Consider the following 18,756-nt stretch of genomic DNA (forward strand, 5'->3'; position numbering starts at 1 on the left):
TGATAAGGATCTTACTAAAGCACAGAATCCAACATGGGGAACGCACAAACGATAAAGCACCAAGCAGCAGCAATTTCCAGAAAGAACAGGGCACTGTATTATAGCAACATTTATCATATAACCAGTGGCATCCAAGCCCTGAAGTAGCACCAAAGTAGCATGCCTGACAGATGCAAAGCAGAGTACCATAGAACACCATAACTAAAGCGAGTAACAAGGCCAACTACCACCTTAATCACCAGTACTGGTATCAAACTAGCTCCATGACTGCATATGATGGCATAAAAATAAAAAAGTTATTTTGCAAAAATGCCAAAAATGAGATAATGTAGCTTAATCATACCTGGATCATAAGCAGCAATGGGATCAGGATCTGTAGCTGCCTCCACTAGGGCGTTCATATGGTCCAGATCGATCACGGTTATAACGATCACCTCCCATGCCCCCACCTCCACGGCCTCCTCCATCCCTACTACGACCACTATATCGGTCACCATTCCGGTCAGGACCATATCGATTATTATTGCCACGACTACCCCCATACCTGTCATCTCTGCCACCATACCCATCCCCTCTTGCACCATCACCAGAAGGGCATTCCCTAGCAAAATGACCAGGCTTGCCACATTTAAAACAATCACCACTATTTGAACCTCGTCCACTACCACCAAAATCGCGACCACGCCCACGAGATCGATCTCGATCAAAGTCACGCCCACCATCACGATCCCTGCTAGCAGGACCTTGTGGTTGAGCTCTTTCCACAAGAATAGATCGCCCATCCAGATCCATCCCATTCATGGCTTCGATAGCTTCTTCCATAGCTCCCTTGTCATCAAAAGTGACAAAGCCAAATCCACGGGAACGACCAGAAAACTTGTCAACAACAATCTGCAGGTTGGATGTAACACTAAATTATGCAAAATAAATTTTAGTGAACCTTGTACAAACAAAAACTAAACAGGAGTTTGTAAGCAGCAGTAAAAAAAAAAAGATATTGAGCTTTGTCTCATCCTATTTGGAATAATTACAAATGGCAACTTCAGAGTTTTCAAAATCCTTCCAACAAACTATAGAAGGCACCGGAAAACAGCTTTGTTCGTGCTTCACAGGAATTAGAACAAGTCTTATTACAGTTAATCTGAAGATATGCAGTGATAAATATAAAAACATCTTGCTATAACAAAAAACTATCTTTGGCACTGTTAAATGCTTAATAGCAATGATAGTATCACACTATTGGTGTATATAGTTATATGTAAAACAACATTTAGTTGAACCTTGGACTCAAAAACTTTTCATGCATTAACACCAGATGCACTATGTCCTAAAAAAGAAAAGAACATACGTGGTGGGGACCAAACAAAAGTTGTATCAATATTTTTCTGCAAAATATTTACTGCCCATTAATATAAATATTCCTCTATGCAAGTAGACATATTAAATATTTTATGGAGACTATAAGGAAAAACAAACAGATTTCGCTTTTCCAGAAATAGTGAAAAAAAGTTATATATGCCACCTTTGCCTCAGTGATTTGACCAAACTTTTGAAATGCCTCCTTCAGATCTTCATCAGTTGTTGACCATGAGAGGCTGCCTATAAAGCACCGGTACTCCTCTATTTCTGACATTTTCAATTTAACTAACTGCACAGAGGAAGAAACATACAAGAACAAAACATACGATCAGTTACAAGCGATTTCAAATTTGAATCAACAAACTGATAAGACAATAAGATCAGCAGATTAACTATTCATATAAAAGAAGCACAATGTGCTCCAACAGATACCTGCAAAATGAGAGATGTTCATTACTAAACAAAACACACAACCACTCATGTCCATTATATTTGCAGCAAGTTACAATTTCAATCAACCCTCATGGGTAAGATAAGGTTGACATATTAACCAATATGATATGAAAGAAATTATCATAGTGTAAATCCTCTCATACAATCTAATTTCAAGAAAATATATTGTAGGCCATGCTAATGCTTACACTGACTCCTTTTATCTTTCACACTTGTCAATATACATGAAAAACGAAGTTTGTCAGGCAATTGTAACACTAGGAGAGTTCTAAAGATCTCTTCAGACATTTTAAGATGAAGGTCCATAAAAAGAGGTAATTTAACTTGAAGTCAAATACCAAAACATAAATACAACGGAAAACGGTCACCACACAATTGAAATCCACTTTGTGAACAAGTAAACCAGGCAAGTTATTATTAATACAATCAGAATTGTCCAGGATTTACAAATCTTTTATTACCAACTATGATAGAAATATACCAAACTCTAGTGTTGCAATTTTGATTTTAAAAAAAACCCGAATAGTTACTATCTTCTAATATTATGTCAGTGGTGTGAACGTGAAGCACAAATGAAACTGGTGTTCAGCTTAATAAAAAAGGTACCAAGAAAGAATGTATGGTCCAGAAATGATCTAATTATGTTGGCAGCATGTCACCGTACAACTCTTACACAGTTTCTCTCTCTAAAACTTATACGGTTAATTCACATATTTTGACTATGATATCAACCACTCGATACAACAAACATAAAAGTGCAAAAAAGTCGCGTACTCCCATATCAAACATGTAGCCGACCTGATATGTCTACTCCCTTCATCTTTATGAAGATTCACAAGGTTCAATAAAACATACATAAAGGCCAACCAGCGAAACAGGATATGAACTGACACTCCAACAAAGTCACCTACTCCAATTAAAACAGTTTAAATTATTGATTTGATGACTGTTTAATATCCAGAAAATAAAAAGTAACATTCGTAATACAAATGAATCAAAGATAGAAACCTTAAATCAACCTCTGTATTCAACAAAACCTAAAATCAAGAAGATCACGAGGTATACGGTTACAAGAACCTTAATCGTCCGCGCAAGAAAACTAGCACCTGTATAGAGCAAAACCTTAAATCAAGAAAATCACGAGAATTAAGTGCATAGTTACAAGAACCTTAATCGTAGGCTAAAGTAAACCAACACCAGCATCCAGCGATACCTTGAGTTAAGAAAATTACAAGAACCGTACCCTAATCGACACGCGCAGGAAAACTAACACCGTATTCAACAAAACCCTACCTAAGTCAAGAAAATCACAATAATTAGGTCCATGGTAACGAGAACCCTATCGTACACCCAAGACTATGCTAACAATGATAGAGAAACCTTCGAGACCGAACAAATCTTGAAACAATATTACCATAAGGAAAGGATCGAAAACGAGATTACGACGATCTCCTGGTTCAGATCTAACCTGGGAGTCACCCAGCGGCGAGAGGACGAAGATCCGCGAGGCGGCGGGGAAACCCTAGAACTCGAGCTCGAGCGCGTGCGGCTGCCCTTTCTCTCCGTGAGATGTTTTGCTTACGCAAAGCATCGAAAAAGAAGACCTATATATCGGCCCGGTCCGTGCATGAGCGACCGGCTTGGCTAATTCTGGGTCAAATCTGACGTGCCGGTTCGAGTTGGCGAACCCATGTTTCTAAAAGAATAATCAAAATTAACCCCAAATAGGATAATTAATTTTATTAACATATTTATTCTTTAAAATTGGAGAAATAACGTATTTGTTACTAATAAATTTTATTATGACACGTATATCCTCTTTTTTTCTCACTGATTGTTGTATTTTTCCTCTTTTCCTTTTTTTATTTTTCACTGTTGATTTTGGACAAAAAAGAATGGTAGTTTGATAATTATATTACATGTTAAAAGGGAGTTATAATTTTGGAGTTGACATAAAATAGGGTTGAAATTTTAATTGCAATTAAATCACATAAGATCGATTTTGATTTAAATTTTATTAAATAATTTGTGTTTTAAAAAATATTTTTTTAAATCACGAAGTATCGATTAAAAATGAAATTGGAACCATCATATTTCGATTCTAAAAACCTAAAATTATAATTGAATCATCATAGATCGATTTGGTTCGATTTAGAATCAATAAATCATCGTGCTAGTTCAATTTCGATTCGAGTCCAATTTAGTTTCAGTGAATCGAATCGTGAAGCAACAATAAGTTAGATGAGAACCATATTATATTTATTTATTTATTTATAATAAATTCTACGAGAAATTTCTATAAGAATATAGCATTGTTTCTGTGCTTACAATATATATATATATATATATATATATATATATATATATATATATATCGTTTAATAACATGGTATTAAGTTAGAGGCATAAAGGTAAATACGCATCTCAGAAATATCTTTTCTTATAGAAAGGGTAACTTGACTTGCAGCCCAAGCAATCCTCTCCAAATTTATTCTACTTCCGAAACTACCCCAACTGATTAAATGGAATTACCAAGTCCACAGGCCCAAACCCCCCGATATAAGGCGCTCTCCTGTGTCCTCAAAACCCTATCGTGCCACCCCGGTCCCGATGCGTCTTCCCTTCCCCGATCCCCCCGTGGCCTTCCCTAGTCGCCTATTGCCTCGCCGGTGATCGATATGGCGGCGGAATTGGCTGTGTCGGCGGCCCCCGCCGCTTACTTCCCGGTCGTCTTCTTCGACGGCGATAGCGAGATCGACGTTGGATCTGTTCTGGTGCACCCGTCGGTCGGCTTTAAGAAGTTCCAGGCCAGCGTCAGCCAACGGATCGGTGTCGCCCCTCACCAGATCTCCATCTCCCTCGTCCGCCGCAAGAAGGCCCGGGTGTCTCCGGAGGTCCGCCGCAAGGTGACGATTGACGAGGCGTCCGACTTCGCGGCGATCGCCCGCGAGAGGGACTGCTTCGTCCTCGCCGTACTTCGCCGGCCACGGCGGGAGAGGCGGGGCCGGTCCAAGAGGAAGAGCCATGAAGTCGGCGAGGAGAAGAAGGCGGTTCCGGAGATGACGATCCTGAGGCGGAACCCGATGGGGTCCGGGGTCCTCGATCCGATGCGCGGTGGGCTGGTGCCGGAGGCGATCGCCGGATTGGGGCTGTGGGACTACGAGGCCCAGCTGCGGAGCATCCAGCGGCAGCGGGAGAGGCTCCTGATATCGACCGCGGCGGCGGCGGCGGCGGAGGTCTCGTACTACCCATTCGCTGTCGGTCATCGTCCTTCGTCGCCGGCCTCGTGCCGTGAGTGCGAGGCGGCGAAGGCGGATGGTCGGTCGCCGGGGTTCCATTGGTGCGTCCACGACGCGGTCACCATTGGCTTCCGGTCGCCGGTGGGGCCCATCCAGCGTCCCTCGAAGAGCCACGTCGAAGCTTCCGCTTAGCTGGACGGATACGATCGAACGCATCCCTTTTTTATTTCCATCTTTATTTTCGATTTAATTCTTCGTTAAAAAAACGAAAAGGGTAGAGAGAGAGAGAGAGAGAGAAGAGAGTAGACTTTGAAGTGTGTGTTTGTACACGGGGTGGCGTTAAAAATACGAACCTCGGTGTGATGGTATCAGGGAGTATACCGTATGATACAAGTGATGACGGTGGTGAGCTCCGCCGGGGAAGGAGGAGCTACAATTTGTGAATGGGTGCGTCGCATTGACGTCCGAGATACAGTTTGGTCCAAAGCTTAGAGGAGTAATCCCTTTTATCCTTTATGTGAAAAGCGAAAGTATTAAAAGTAATAAAAGGTATATATATATATATATTTGATATAAATTTTTATTGTATTTATTATGTTAATTTTATATAATTATTATATCTTCGATAAATGGTTTTATATATGATCGTTATCAAAATTAGATCAGAGTGGGCCATTCGCTAATGGGAAGCCAATGGTCTTTTTTTCATCAGATGATGTTTTAAACGTTTCGATCGTTGGATACTGCTTTAAATGTTTCAGCCAATGCATTTGTCGTTGGTAAAATGAGTGGCAGATGCATGAACACATGCCGAACTATTCTTCTCAGCTTGTTCATGGTTATATGCAGATGATGATTCGGGTAAAGTAATGTATTGCATAATAAAATTATATTTAATCTCGATGATCACCAAATCTCCTTATAAAATGCATCCAGCTGACAATATATATATATATATGTCAACTGAAATTTGCAAGGGCGAATATGTCAACTGAAACTTCGTTAGTTGTTAGGTTGCTTGTGACAAGAAGTGATCGACCAAATAAATTGATGGAGAAGCAACTATTATGATAAATTGAGGAAGAAGCAAATCGGAGGAGAACCGGTTCGATTAATCAATTAATTAATGAGATTACAGTAACCGGTTCGGTGGAGATGTGCCAACCACAAATGGAAAACCAAAATTTCAATTTTTTTTAAAATAAAAATATTAATTATTTTTTAAAAATCTAATCTTTGTTTTATATTAATATTGTAACATCCTAAAATTTTTCTTACGTCATCACATCTTTCCATAAATATATTTAGAGTCAAAATAAATAAATAATTTATTTATTAATCAAATCATAAGCCTAATGTATTTATTGAAGGATATAATAATTCTGATGACTTTATTAGGAAGGTTTGTTCTTTATTGGAATTCGATTTAGTGATAGTGGAAGATTGATTTAAAAATAAAAAATAAAAAAATTTAACAACATGAACTTTAATAAGTCAACTAAAAAATAAATACATGATAAAAAATTAATTATTTTATTTTGACATATATTAAATACCTGAATAACCATTCTTCTAATAACGAAAGACGATTGAAATAGTAAACTCTCAAGTGGGAATGAAGTTTCTCCGAATAATAGATAGAGGAACAGTCCGGCTATCACGTCTAATGACTTGCTAATCCCATAAAGAAATCGTCGTATCTATCATTAACAAAAAAAATAACATCATTTCGATTATGTCTATATTTGAATAAAATAATATATTTAAAATATTTATTTCAAACATCATTAATATCAAATAATATCAATTAGCTCTCAATCGACATAGATTAAATATACCTTTAACAAATGACTGTTTGTATCTACGTAGAAAAGAGTTTAATATCTAATTGTTTACTCAAATTATCGATAAGTCATATGATTAATCATGGTCCAGTCATACTATTCTCCATGACATCAATTATCTCATCGGTTATTTTTCCTTCATTCAGTGGTGTTATATCCTTGGGAGACTTAATTATATTTTTTAGGTAACTTATTTCTCGATTAAGGCTTAGTCTTGGAATCTAATTTTCCAGATTTATTTTTATAGAAACTCTAATTCTTTTATTCTTGCATAATAATAGAATAAAGTTATTTCTTTTTTAGAAAAATAATTATCAAATTTTCTTATGGACTACTTTACATGATGAATCCATCAATTCCTTTGAATTAAACCAAATGGGATTCAAAAGGAGGGAAAACAAAAAAAAAAATCAACTTTTTATATTTTCTATATTTATTTAATTTAATGAAAAATTAGGCAACAAAAATTCCGATAATTATCAGTCAACATAAGTACGTCGTCTTCCCCTAACGGAGATTTAGCCTTCTGGTAAACACACACGGTTACGTACACCTCCTCTCTCTGAATGCATATCTTTGCGTGGGTCCCACGCCAACCTTGCACGCAATTTATTTACGCGTTGTTTGTATTCGCAGGGAGTTTCTCGCCGCCCCCCGAGATTCCAAGCTGGAATCGGAACAACCCCGGCCCTACTCCAATACTACCCTTCTCGGTCTCTCTCTCTCGCTTGGCTTCCTCGCCACTCCAGATCGAGTTCGGGAGGAGGAAGAGACGAAGAAGGCGAGAGATCCGAGGAGGCGTTGCGGCGCCGAGAAGAGGGAAGGAGGCGATCGATAGATCGAACGATGGGTGCCAGCGATGCCCTAACGGAGCGGGCGGCCTTCCTCCGCGACTCACTCGACAAGAGTCGCACCCACACCGATCGCATGGTCTCTATGCTCGGCTCCTTCGACCACCGCCTCTCCGCCCTCGAGGCCGCCATGCGCCCCACCCAGGTTTCCCCTCTCGTGGATGGATCGTGGTGTCGGTCGTTTTGGAGTTTGGTACTGATTTTGGGTTTTGGATTCTCTGGATCCTGGTTCCTTTCGCCGATGTGATGCAGGTGCGGACTTATGCTATTCGGATGGCGCACGAGAACATCGACAAGACGCTCAAGTCGGCCGACGTTATCCTGGGTTACTTTGAGCGCACGCGAGAGGTTGGCCCTGTTTTTACCTTGTGCTTCCTGGTTTAATTTTCCTTCGGTGCAGCTCCTATTTGTTTGAGCAAGAATGGGTCTTTTTCTTTAAGTGTTTCAATCTTTTTTCTGTTAGTGTGGGTCTGAATGAGTTTGATCGAGTTCATTGGAAACAGTTGTTTCGACTTGTGAAAATGACTATTCTGGGAGTCGGTGCGTTTTTAGGTCTTTGCTGAGGGAGAAAAACTAGTGAGGCTTAAGCTTATCGCCGTGTTTTAGGTCTTCGATTTTATTCTTTTGGTGTGCGTCTGATTAAGTTTATACAAAACAATTTGTTCAATTAGTGCATTTTTGGTTCTTTGGATGAGTAGGCGGAGCTCAAACTGTCAAGGGGGCCGCGTGACAACCTTGAAAGTTATCTCACTGCAATTGATCAGCTGAGAGGCATCTTGCAGTTTTTCAGCTCAAATAAAAGCTTAAGGAGCAATGATGGTGTGGTAAACCAGGCAAACAATACTCTAGCTAAGGCCATAATGAAGCTGGAGGATGAGTTCCGCAGTCTCCTAGTTACTCACAGGTCTGTTTCTCTACATCTGTTTGGGGTTTGTTATTCTTAATTGGTGATTTTAAATGTCTAATTGGGTCCTAGTTCATGTTTGGTTCCTAATCGATCAGCAAGGGTGACCAACACACCATGCGCTTTGCCCCAACTTGACATTTTCCTCTCAGAACTGATAGTATGTGGCATTTTCACTCGCAATTATTAAATGACTTTTTTTTTCCTGAAACTAAATTGTAATTGACATCCATGGTTCATTAGTTTGTATGGTGGCATTGATAACACTTGAATATCTATGACCAGTGGTGGAAGAAATTTGTTTCCAGTAAGGCTATCCTTTCAGTGTGTGAAGTTTCTATGTCATGCCATTACTTTCTAGGTGATAGGGAGAACATCGTCAGTCAATCGTCATCCTCTATGTGGCCTCCACGTGATGTCTAGGTTGGATTGAGGCCATCTTCCACCTGTCTACCCACGTGGACAAGGGTCGAAGGTTGACGGTTATAGGTTGTCTCTCCTTTGTTGCTCATGTGGATAAAAGGCCGAGGGGAGATTGTTGGAGGCGGTTAGAGGATACCTACCCGTAGAATATTCTGTCTCTTTATGACCAAGTATAAAAGCTCATCTTCAACACAATGAAAAGGGGAGATCATTTTATGATAATTTGTATCCAGACTTATATATCTCGGGTTATTAACTTGGTCATTTGAGGGATCGGGTCGGAAGATCCGAAAACCTCTCTCGACCTTGGTTTTCGTGCATGTGACGCCTCGGGAGCTCGACGTTTTCACCTCGGGTAGCCCTACGCACATGGGTTCGGACCACATTGGGCTAACCATGATATCAACGACTTCTTCCCGTAACATTTTTTGCGCCCTAGAAACGACCTTGAGCCACCTACTCGTCCCCATCGAGGTGTTCTTAAATCACACTCAGCAAGTACATACGCTAACATGAATGATACAGGCCGTTGCTATGCTTTTGCCCTAGTTAGCCCAACAGGCGGTGCCATCAGCTCGGTCGCGGTTCCCCGACCTGACGTGGGGTCGACATCCCTTGAGTGGTTAAGACCTTTCGAACTATCGGCCGAGGGGGCACTTCAGTCTCCAATTGTGGAATTCAACGGATCACACCCCTACTCTACCCTACCTACATCCGAGGCCCAATCGATAGATTCGATGGAGGATTCCTTGCGGATCCAACAATGGCATATGGATCAACGCTTGGAGGAGATGCGATAAGAGTTCCAACAATCAAAAGGGGAAGCGCTGGTTGACCTCACCTTGAGTCGGTCGTTGTTCACTTAAGAAATCCAGGATGAATTGATTCCAGCAAGCTTTTGCCTCCTGCCCTTGGAGGCTTTTGATGGCAGTGCTGACCCGATGAAGCACATTGTAGCTTTCTATGCCCAAATGTCGTTATATAGTACTTCGGACGTCTTGATGTGCCGCACCTTCCTGATGACGTTAAGAGGCTTAGCACGAGTATGATATGCCTGCCTAAAGTTATTTTTCATCTATTCTTTTGCATAGCTTGCGAGGGAGTTTGAACTTCACTTCCTCGAGAACATATGCTCACGACCATAAGCGATAATGCTTCTCGAACTCAGGCAATGGGAGGAACGAACGACCGAGTTATCTCGCCCAAGGTTTGAGTTGACCCCCCTAAATATGATTAGAACTGAAGTTTTTCTACAGATAAAAGAAAATAGGCTCTTAAATGACCCTCATCCGGTGAAGACCGCATAAGCAAAAAGAGACATGCCCAAGTATTGTCGGTTCCACCGAGATTATGACTATGACATCGAGGATTGTCGCGACTTGAAAGAGCAGATTGAAGAACTTATTCGTCAGGGACATCTTGTGCAGTTCGGGAAGCGATGTAAAGGTTGGGGAACCCAACCCTCTCCTTCAGCTGAGGTGTGGTGGTCGACAAACCCGATCAGGTTTGGAAGAGATGTGGAGATTGGGAAACCCTACCCCTTCCTCCAATCGAGGTGGGTCCCTTGGTGATGAGAGGGGCATGTCGGTGATGGATCGTCACTAGCAACGCTCACATCTCTTGCCTGTTTCCCTCCACGCTCAAAGGAGGGTTTGGTTTACATCGATAAGGATTGATTTGCTATCAAGAAGGGCCGACGACATTCGCCTAATGTGCGGAGTTGGAGAACCAATCAAAGAGGCATATGCTTAACGTCTCGGATGAACTAGACGTCTCACTTTAGATCCCTCTTGCAAGAGCCCCCGAAGCGTTCTTGGGGGAGGGGATAAATGATAGGGAGAACATCATCAGTTAATCGTCATCCGATATGTGGCCTCCATGTGGTGTCCAAGATGGAAATAGAGAACGGAGGCCACCCTCCACCTGTTTGCCCACGTGGGCAAGAGCCCAAGGCAGACGGTTATAGGCTGTCCCCACTTTGTCGCCTCCATGGATAAAAGACCAAGGGAAGGTTGTTGGAGGTAATTAGAGGTTGCCTCCTCATAAAATATTTTGTAAAATATTCAGTCCCTTTACTATCGGGTATAAAAGCTCATCTTCAACACAATAAAAAAGGAAAATCACTTTTTGACCACTTGCATTCATACTTATATACCTCGGGTTACTAATTTAGGTGTCAGAGGGATCGAGTCGGGAAACCTCTCTCGACCTTGGCTTTAATGCAGGTGGCATCTCAAGAGCTTAGCATTTGCACCTCGAAGGCTCCTCAAACAACACTACGCACATAGGTTTGGACCATGTCGGGCTAAGTAGGACATTAACGACTCTTCCTGTAACACTAGACATATGCAATAGATCTTGAAGTCCTAGAAATATGTAGCAAGGCTATCCTGAAGTCCTAATAGAAACAAGGAAAAAAATGTTCTGTTCAAATTTCTTATCCTCAAGCGACTTCGTTCCTTGTAGCAAAAGTAATGGATGCAAGATGAAGTATTACTAACTTGTGGCTATTGTTATTTAACTAACTGTGTCCTTAGATTCAGGTGAGTAAATCTTATCACTGGAAAAGTCTTTGATCTAGGATTCAGCTGTTTTATGAAGCAAATTTTTACTGGCAACCAATCTGGTTGCAGGTTGACAACAAGCATTGTGAGGTCATTTTTTTATTTTGTTTCTTTTGCTTCATGATGACAGTGGTATATTATGTCTTTGGTATGGTGTAAGTTTTTCAGAACATGTATCCAAACTGTTGGTGTATGCTTTGGAATCAAACTTTCTTGTAATCATCGGAAGAAGGTGTTTCTTGTATTAATGTTGTTTCTCTATCTGGTGCCAGTAAGCCAGTTCCTCCTGATAGCCTTTTTGGATCTCTTCCGGAGATATCACAGCCATTGTCAGGATCACTGGACCAGCAGAGTGAAAGTGCTAAAAACCTATCTAGTACAAATCATTCTGAGCATCAAGTTAAAAGCTCAGAGGCTGCTGCCTTGACACCCCCAAAACTTATCCCGCCAAGGATTTTGCCTCTATTGCATAAGTTAGCTCAACAGTTGGTTCAAGCTGGACGTCAACAGCAATGTCTAAAAATTTACAGGTAATTTTCAATGTTTTTCTACTTTTGATCATATTTGCCTTCACTATCTAGATATTCTTTTGACAAATAACGAAGATGTATGCGGATTATATGAGTAGACATTCCACAGGTAAACAACAAATATTATAATTAAATGTTTCAGTTTGAGTGCATATGTGTATATTATAAAATTCTTACTGATGTAATTTACAAGAAATACCCAGTTAATCCCAGGCTTTTTCATTATATGCAAATAACACAACGTTGTCTGCATTGAAATATGGAACACAAATTGAGAGCATGTGTGTAACTTTGGAAAAGGTAGATGTGACATGTCCTAATTGGATTCTATAGCTTGGCACGATTTTCACTGAGCATTTTATGAATGGCTAGCACATTTCAACAGTAACATCACTTGTATCTGATTTTCTGCTTAGAAACTTCTGGAATAAGATATCTATTTTGCAAAATTGAGTTTCTTTTCTCAAAATAATTATATGGGTGGGTTTATATTTCTTAGAAGTTGAGCTCTTTATCTTATCTCATAAGTTCACTAATTAAGAAGATGCTAAAACCTTTTGTGCTGCTTTTCAAAATTTTGTTGTTAATGTTTATGCTTCAATGTTAAATTCTATTTTGAGAAGATCTATAGAGTGGAAATTAATGGTTAGTGGATGCTGGATGATTTGCTTGAGACACCTTGACATAGGCAAGAGGTTGTTCTCTCGAGAGCTGTCCGCAGTCCACAGCCTGGCTATCTTTTCCAAGTCTGGCAACTTGGTCCATGAGGTGCAGTCTTGGACAGATATGTTTATATAAGTAGGTGGGGTGATGCTTGTCACAAACAAAAGATGCAGTTAAAGTTTGGATTGTCTTGGCCAATTCTGTACTCCTGTAATGTGTAATATATCACATGTTTTAATAATATTTATGTGTATATACAAGTTCATATAGACATGTTAAGAAAGCATTGCATGGTTGTAAGAAGTATAAATTTGTCTGGTTAAATCTCATTCCTTATATTCTTATTATTTAAATTATGGATTGGGTTGAGCTTATAGGGTTAAATTGAGGGACTAGATTTCCAAAGTATGAATTGGGCTGGGCTTGGGAAAGTGTTTATTTTTGGAAGACAAAAAGAAATAATTGCAGGTCTGCAAAGTCTGACCCAGACCTAGTTCAGCCTTCCTGTTCGACATTAGCTCCATCGTGGCTTGAGTGTCATGGATTTTATTTGTGTAAAAGCTTCGGATTTCATAAATTTAACTAACAATCTATATTTAGACCCTTAAAACAAACATGAAATGGACTGACTTATCTGAATTAGATTTATATAATTTTATTAGTGTAACTATATCTACTTTTGAGCAGATTCTAACTAGGCTCAAAGTAACAACTACAGAGATCCAGACAAATCTGAATGTAATCCTTGTATAGGGTCTTTGAGGATCTAAGGCCTTCCGATCACATCTGATGGCAGAAAAGATATTAGGAGAAAGTACTAAAACATAAAAGAACTTGGCCTGTCATCTTCTTTTTTGCAATAGATACTTAATAGATAGTCAACTCAATATAAATTGATTATATCTGAACATATTCGTACTCATACTAGGATTCTTAAACATTGGATGATTACGTATTTGTGCCTCTGGCGACCTTTTCGCCCTTGTTAAGTTCAAATGAGAGTTCCCTCCTCGCCTCTAGCGGAGATACACGAGGAGACAAGAGAAAAAGAAAAACACACCTCACATAAAAGAGAAACAACATGGAGTAAAAGACACACTACTAATCATACTCCAAGAATGACCCAAATGAACTTTATCCATTGTTAACTAGATTAAATGAATTAAATTATACGTGAACTCCATGTATTTGACATTGTTGCCATGTGCTTGTGATAGTCACATTTGATGCATTATTTTGTCCCTAGTAGTTCCTTTGAAGGTGATAAGAATTTATACTATCCTTGATTTTCTGGATCGGCTAGTCACGATCTCCATCAGCTGGGCATCACTTGGGAAAAGGAATCAAATGGTCGAGATGCATGAAAGAAATTTTTTTTTGTTGCTGTATTGTCTCATACGTCTGACTTACAAAAGTTATGTTGTTATGTCATCATTTTTCCTGTACATTTACGTTCTCGATGCCTCATCTTCTTCAATCCTTTGTTAAGTGTTTTTCGTCTTTATCATTTAGGGAAGTTCGATCTTCGACTTTGGAGAAAAGCCTTTCAAGCTTGGGTGTGGAAAAACTAAGTAAAGAGGAGGTGCAAAAACTTCCATGGGAGTCTTTAGAAACAAAAATTGGAAATTGGATTCACCACATGAGGATTGCAGTAAGGACCTATAAAGATCAACGTAAAGTTATGCTTCTCTGTTCTCCAATTATTCTAACAATGCTTAGAACAGGTTAAACTTCTTTTTGCTTGGGAACGGGAATTGTGCAATCAAATCTTTGAAGGTATTGGGTCGGTAAAGGATCAATGTTTTTCTGAAATAACTGCAAACAGCATGTTGGTGCTACTTAGCTTTGGAGAGGCTATTGCTAAAAGCAAAAGGTCACCAGAAAAACTGTTTGTGCTCCTAGACATGTATGAAGTAATGCATGAACTTCAACCAGAGGTATAGGCATATGGTGATGATACTTATGCTTTTTAAATTCATAATCATAAATAATGTTTTGATGAATCATAATGAAAAGCCCATCTGTTTATTATTGTCTTAATTTTCTTGTAATTTTCTGAACTTTTTACTTTTTAAGTTCTAAGATAATAGAAGCAGACCCAAAATTGTCAAAACTGTTAAAATGCTATTGCCTTGACCTGCAATGCCACTGAAACCAGAACTTTAAGAGTTGTTACAAACTTAGGTAGATCATCATCTTGCTAGATAACCAGTGAATAGATGGATTTTATTTAGCTTGAAACATTTAGACTTTGCGTTATAAAGAGATGTATCTTTAGCCAATAGATTAATAGATTGAACGGGCACACGTGTTTTATACTTTCCTGCAGGTTTATGCTATTGGCTAGTTTCTTTTTCTTTTTCTTTATATAGTTGATGAGGCTTTGATTTAAAAAGCAACATTTAGATGGTATGCTCCATTAACACTCTAGGATTACAATTTAACTTAATAATTCTAAGGAAAATTGATACCGATTGCCTCTAGGCTGCATGGATGTTTATTGCAATATTTTGTTTCATGTTGGATCTAAAACATACTTTCAATAGTGTATTTAGTAGTAGAAGACATAGTTAAACATGTTAGCGTTATTCCTCACTGAGAAACCTAATATATTTTTATGTTGAATGATCAGATTGAATTGATTTTTGACGGAAAGTCTTGCTCTGAGATGCGAGATTCTGCACTGAGTTTGACAAAGCAATTGGCACAAACAGCCCAAGAGACGTTTGGGGACTTTGAGGAAGCTGTTGAGAAAGATGCTTCAAAAACATTTATTGCTGATGGAACTGTCCATCCTTTAACCAGCTATGTCATTAATTACGTGAAGTTTCTTTTTGAGTAAGTTTTTGTCTTTTAAGCTACCAAATCTTCCCTCAAAGTCTTTGAAGTCATTTCATTACATTACTGTTAGCCTTTCGTATGTTTATAAGTTTCTACAGTTACTGTTATTGCATCGTTTCCTATTCTTCAACGATAACAGGTCATAATGTTCCAACTTTTTGAGGTTGATCGTATGGATCCTGACCTACCATTAGAGCAGCCACATCTCTTTAAATTGGTTTTATAATCTTAACTTCCTCTTATTTTGTCTTTTATCCAAAAGCTTGGTTAATCACTAACATAAGTGCTTCTTATTCTATCTTCATATATTCATCTTAGCCTCCACATCCCAACAATTCTAGATTTTTGTCTGTTGATTCCAAACTGTCTAACCCAAAAAAATATCATTGTAGTCTTATTAAGGGTTTTACTTTATTTTAAGGGGTACATGATTATCACAAAATTCATGGTGCTCGTTTCTACTTCAACTGTCTCGCATTATTTAATGAATGATTTGTCTTATGAGGGGCACACAATGATAACATAGAAATACATAACGCCTATTCTTTACTGTGAATAATTGGAGCCAAACTTATTGGAGCTCAAGACTCGTTCAGGAGAATTTTTAGTATAGTGCAAGCTGGCAAATATTTTTGTGGTTATGATCTTAACTATAGTTTAGTCCATGGACATATTCTCTCGTGTTGTGGCAATTATGACATATTCTCTGATTTTTGTGGCAATTATGACATATTCTCTCGTGTTGTTTAAGTCCATGGACAATCTATTTTAGCCTTTCATTTCAACAATGCATGCTTTCTTCTCTCCTGACAGTTTTTCACCAAACATGTACAGCTACCAGGCAACACTCAAACAACTTTTCCTGGAGTTTGGACATGGAGATGGAACAAGGAACCAGTTGGCATCTATAACAATGCGAATTATGCAAGCTCTTCAGAGTAACTTGGATGGGAAGTCCAAGATGTATAAAGATCCTGCTTTGCAATGCTTGTTTCTTATGAATAATATTCACTACATCGTTAAATCTGTGCGGAGGTATGTTCTTCCATGAGTATATGATATTCGAAATCTTTTGGATTATATGTATCTGATGCTTATTCTTATTTTAGGTCAGAAGCAAAGGATATACTGGGTGATGATTGGATACAAAGACACCGTAGGTCTGTACAACAAAATGCGAACCAGTATAGGAGGTTTGGTTGGGCAAAGGTTTGTTTCTATAAACTGGAGCATCTTGGCGGATAGCACTGTTTCTATTTTTATCTTGATTGATGCTATTCTGATGTTCACATATTTGATTTTACTTTTAAGCATGAACAAATGACATGGACAGCAGTGTTTCATATCTTGGTGCTTTTGAACCAATAATATGCTTTCTTTTATGATTTTATATATTCCAAAACTGATCCTAATGATAAGATCTCTTCTGGTGCATGGCGTGCTGTATATGTTGTAATTCTATTTGGTCAACTGCAGATATTGCAAACCCTCTCTGCCCAAGGTTTGACATCATCTGGAGGTGGAAGTATACCTGGAAGCGATGGTGGAAGTAGTGGTTTAGTCCCGAAACCAATATTGAAAGATAGGTCGGATTTACTCTGAAATTTATTCTCAGCAATAAACTTATGGTGTTCTCACAAATGGAGCTACCTTTTTTTTAATCTATTGTCAGGTTCAAGTCCTTCAACATGCAGTTTGAGGAGCTTTGTCTAAGGCAGTGTGAGTGGGCGGTACCTGATCAAGAGCTGCGTGAATCTTTAAGGCTTGCAGTTGCTGAAGTTCTCTTACCTGCGTATAGATCTTTCATAAAACGGTTTGGGTATGTTCGTTTCTACAAACCCCATATATGCATGCTTATGGAATGCTTGTTCCTTCGATAGTGGCCCTTGACACAGACAGCGTTGTTGTTTGCAGGCCAATGCTTGAGAACAACAAGAATCCATCAAAATACATCAAATATTCTCCAGAAAATATCGAGACAAAGTTGGGTGAATTGTTCGAGGGGAGATCGGCAGCAAAGATGACCACTGAGCCAAGGCGATCGTAGGTGGTGTGGCACGAACCAATCTTCCATAAATCCCCCCCAAAAAAAAAAAAAAATCTGAGCAACTTGGAGTATCTCGCCTTTGCCCCAGCAACTCGTGTATGTCGTCAGGTTTGTTTCACAGATTAGGCCACACTTGTGCTCTTTCTCAGGACAAGATTTTATCTAGGTTTTGACTGTTGCTTTGTTCTTTGTTACAACAAATCTATTATTCTTTTTTGTGTGCTGCTTCCGGACTACTACTTCGAGAGGATCGATCGATCGTTCGTTAATACGTGTGCAATAAGTTTGATTAATAACAAGGTCGATACACCGAAAAAAGCCCATCTTTCTGGGTTTTTCTCGAAAAATATCCTCATATTTAGAATTCTCTAATAGTTAATGTTTTTTTTCAATTTGTCTACTATCCAGAATATTCTTAGTCTAATTTTTTTTTCTTCCTCCATTCCTTATCCTATTAATTGATTCATAGGGTGAGCCTTGTAATGATCATGTTTAAAATAAGATCAAATATACAAGTACAAAAGCATTATGTTATAGCATTTTTATATTACACGTTATAATGTTTTTTTTTGGGTATTGTCAAAAATGTTTTAACATGATATAAAAAATATTATAAACATAATATTTTTTATATTATAAATTTGGATGAAAATATCATGTTACGGTGTGTTTCTTAAGAATGTGTTATGGTCTTTTCCTAATATTAACATAGCTTTGCTTGCTAATGGAATCCAATCTCATTCATTTGCTGATGTGTTATTAGTTTTTTTTTTAAAATAAATAAATAAAGAGCTCTTTATGACAATCTCTCTCTCTCTCTCTCTCTCTCTCTCTCTCTTTAGAAAGTTGGCTATAGTAAGTATTATTACACCCACAGATCTGTGGTAGCGTGAGAGTCGGTATCAGGTTGGAACCTATTCATCAACAGTGCACGAGCACTGAACCCACCATCGAACAGTTGGCGGTCAACCACAGAGCGCCCAATCCAGTGCTTCTGCTGCAGGCTTTTTACGTCCAACCAAAAAGGACGACACCATC

The 18,756-nt window shown here is 38.9% G+C and overlaps 3 protein-coding genes across 3 annotated transcripts; 2 read left to right on the forward strand and 1 right to left on the reverse strand.

Moving 5' to 3' along the window:
* LOC135674633 (glycine-rich RNA-binding protein RZ1A-like) lies at positions 1-3,408 on the reverse strand. The gene is made up of 4 exons (XM_065184666.1): positions 3,281-3,408; positions 1,523-1,648; positions 344-891; positions 1-267 (listed from the first exon to the last, which is right to left on the reverse strand). Exons 2-3 carry the CDS (start codon positions 1,631-1,633, stop codon positions 367-369), a joined length of 636 nt encoding a protein of 211 aa, XP_065040738.1. The 5' UTR covers positions 1,634-1,648; positions 3,281-3,408; the 3' UTR covers positions 1-267; positions 344-366.
* A 982-nt stretch (positions 3,409-4,390) lies between these two features.
* LOC135674634 (uncharacterized) lies at positions 4,391-5,551 on the forward strand. The gene has a single exon (XM_065184667.1). It carries the CDS (start codon positions 4,491-4,493, stop codon positions 5,241-5,243), a length of 753 nt encoding a protein of 250 aa, XP_065040739.1. The 5' UTR covers positions 4,391-4,490; the 3' UTR covers positions 5,244-5,551.
* A 1,995-nt stretch (positions 5,552-7,546) lies between these two features.
* LOC135674635 (exocyst complex component EXO70A1-like) lies at positions 7,547-17,987 on the forward strand. The gene is made up of 12 exons (XM_065184668.1): positions 7,547-7,891; positions 7,999-8,094; positions 8,445-8,650; positions 11,910-12,167; positions 14,343-14,481; positions 14,555-14,767; positions 15,463-15,668; positions 16,506-16,706; positions 16,781-16,880; positions 17,148-17,257; positions 17,344-17,490; positions 17,586-17,987. Exons 1-12 carry the CDS (start codon positions 7,742-7,744, stop codon positions 17,716-17,718), a joined length of 1,959 nt encoding a protein of 652 aa, XP_065040740.1. The 5' UTR covers positions 7,547-7,741; the 3' UTR covers positions 17,719-17,987.
* Positions 17,988-18,756: the final 769 nt, after the last annotated feature.

The sequence above is a fragment of the Musa acuminata genome, chromosome BXJ1-5 (assembly GCF_036884655.1).
Source record: "Musa acuminata AAA Group cultivar baxijiao chromosome BXJ1-5, Cavendish_Baxijiao_AAA, whole genome shotgun sequence".
Taxonomy (NCBI): domain Eukaryota; kingdom Viridiplantae; phylum Streptophyta; class Magnoliopsida; order Zingiberales; family Musaceae; genus Musa; species Musa acuminata.

Coding starts and splice junctions, on each gene's coding strand:
- LOC135674635 (XM_065184668.1), top strand. CDS start 7,742: ATGGGTGCCAGCGATGCCCTAACGGAGCGGGCGGCCTTCCTCCGCGAC. Junction 16,707..16,780: donor ATCGTTAAATCTGTGCGGAG/GTATGTTCTTCC, acceptor TTCTTATTTTAG/GTCAGAAGCAAAGGATATAC. Junction 17,258..17,343: donor AAACCAATATTGAAAGATAG/GTCGGATTTACT, acceptor ATCTATTGTCAG/GTTCAAGTCCTTCAACATGC.
- LOC135674634 (XM_065184667.1), top strand. CDS start 4,491: ATGGCGGCGGAATTGGCTGTGTCGGCGGCCCCCGCCGCTTACTTCCCG.
- LOC135674633 (XM_065184666.1), bottom strand. CDS start 1,633: ATGTCAGAAATAGAGGAGTACCGGTGCTTTATAGGCAGCCTCTCATGG. Junction 892..1,522: donor GTCAAATCACTGAGGCAAAG/GTGGCATATATA, acceptor TCCAACCTGCAG/ATTGTTGTTGACAAGTTTTC.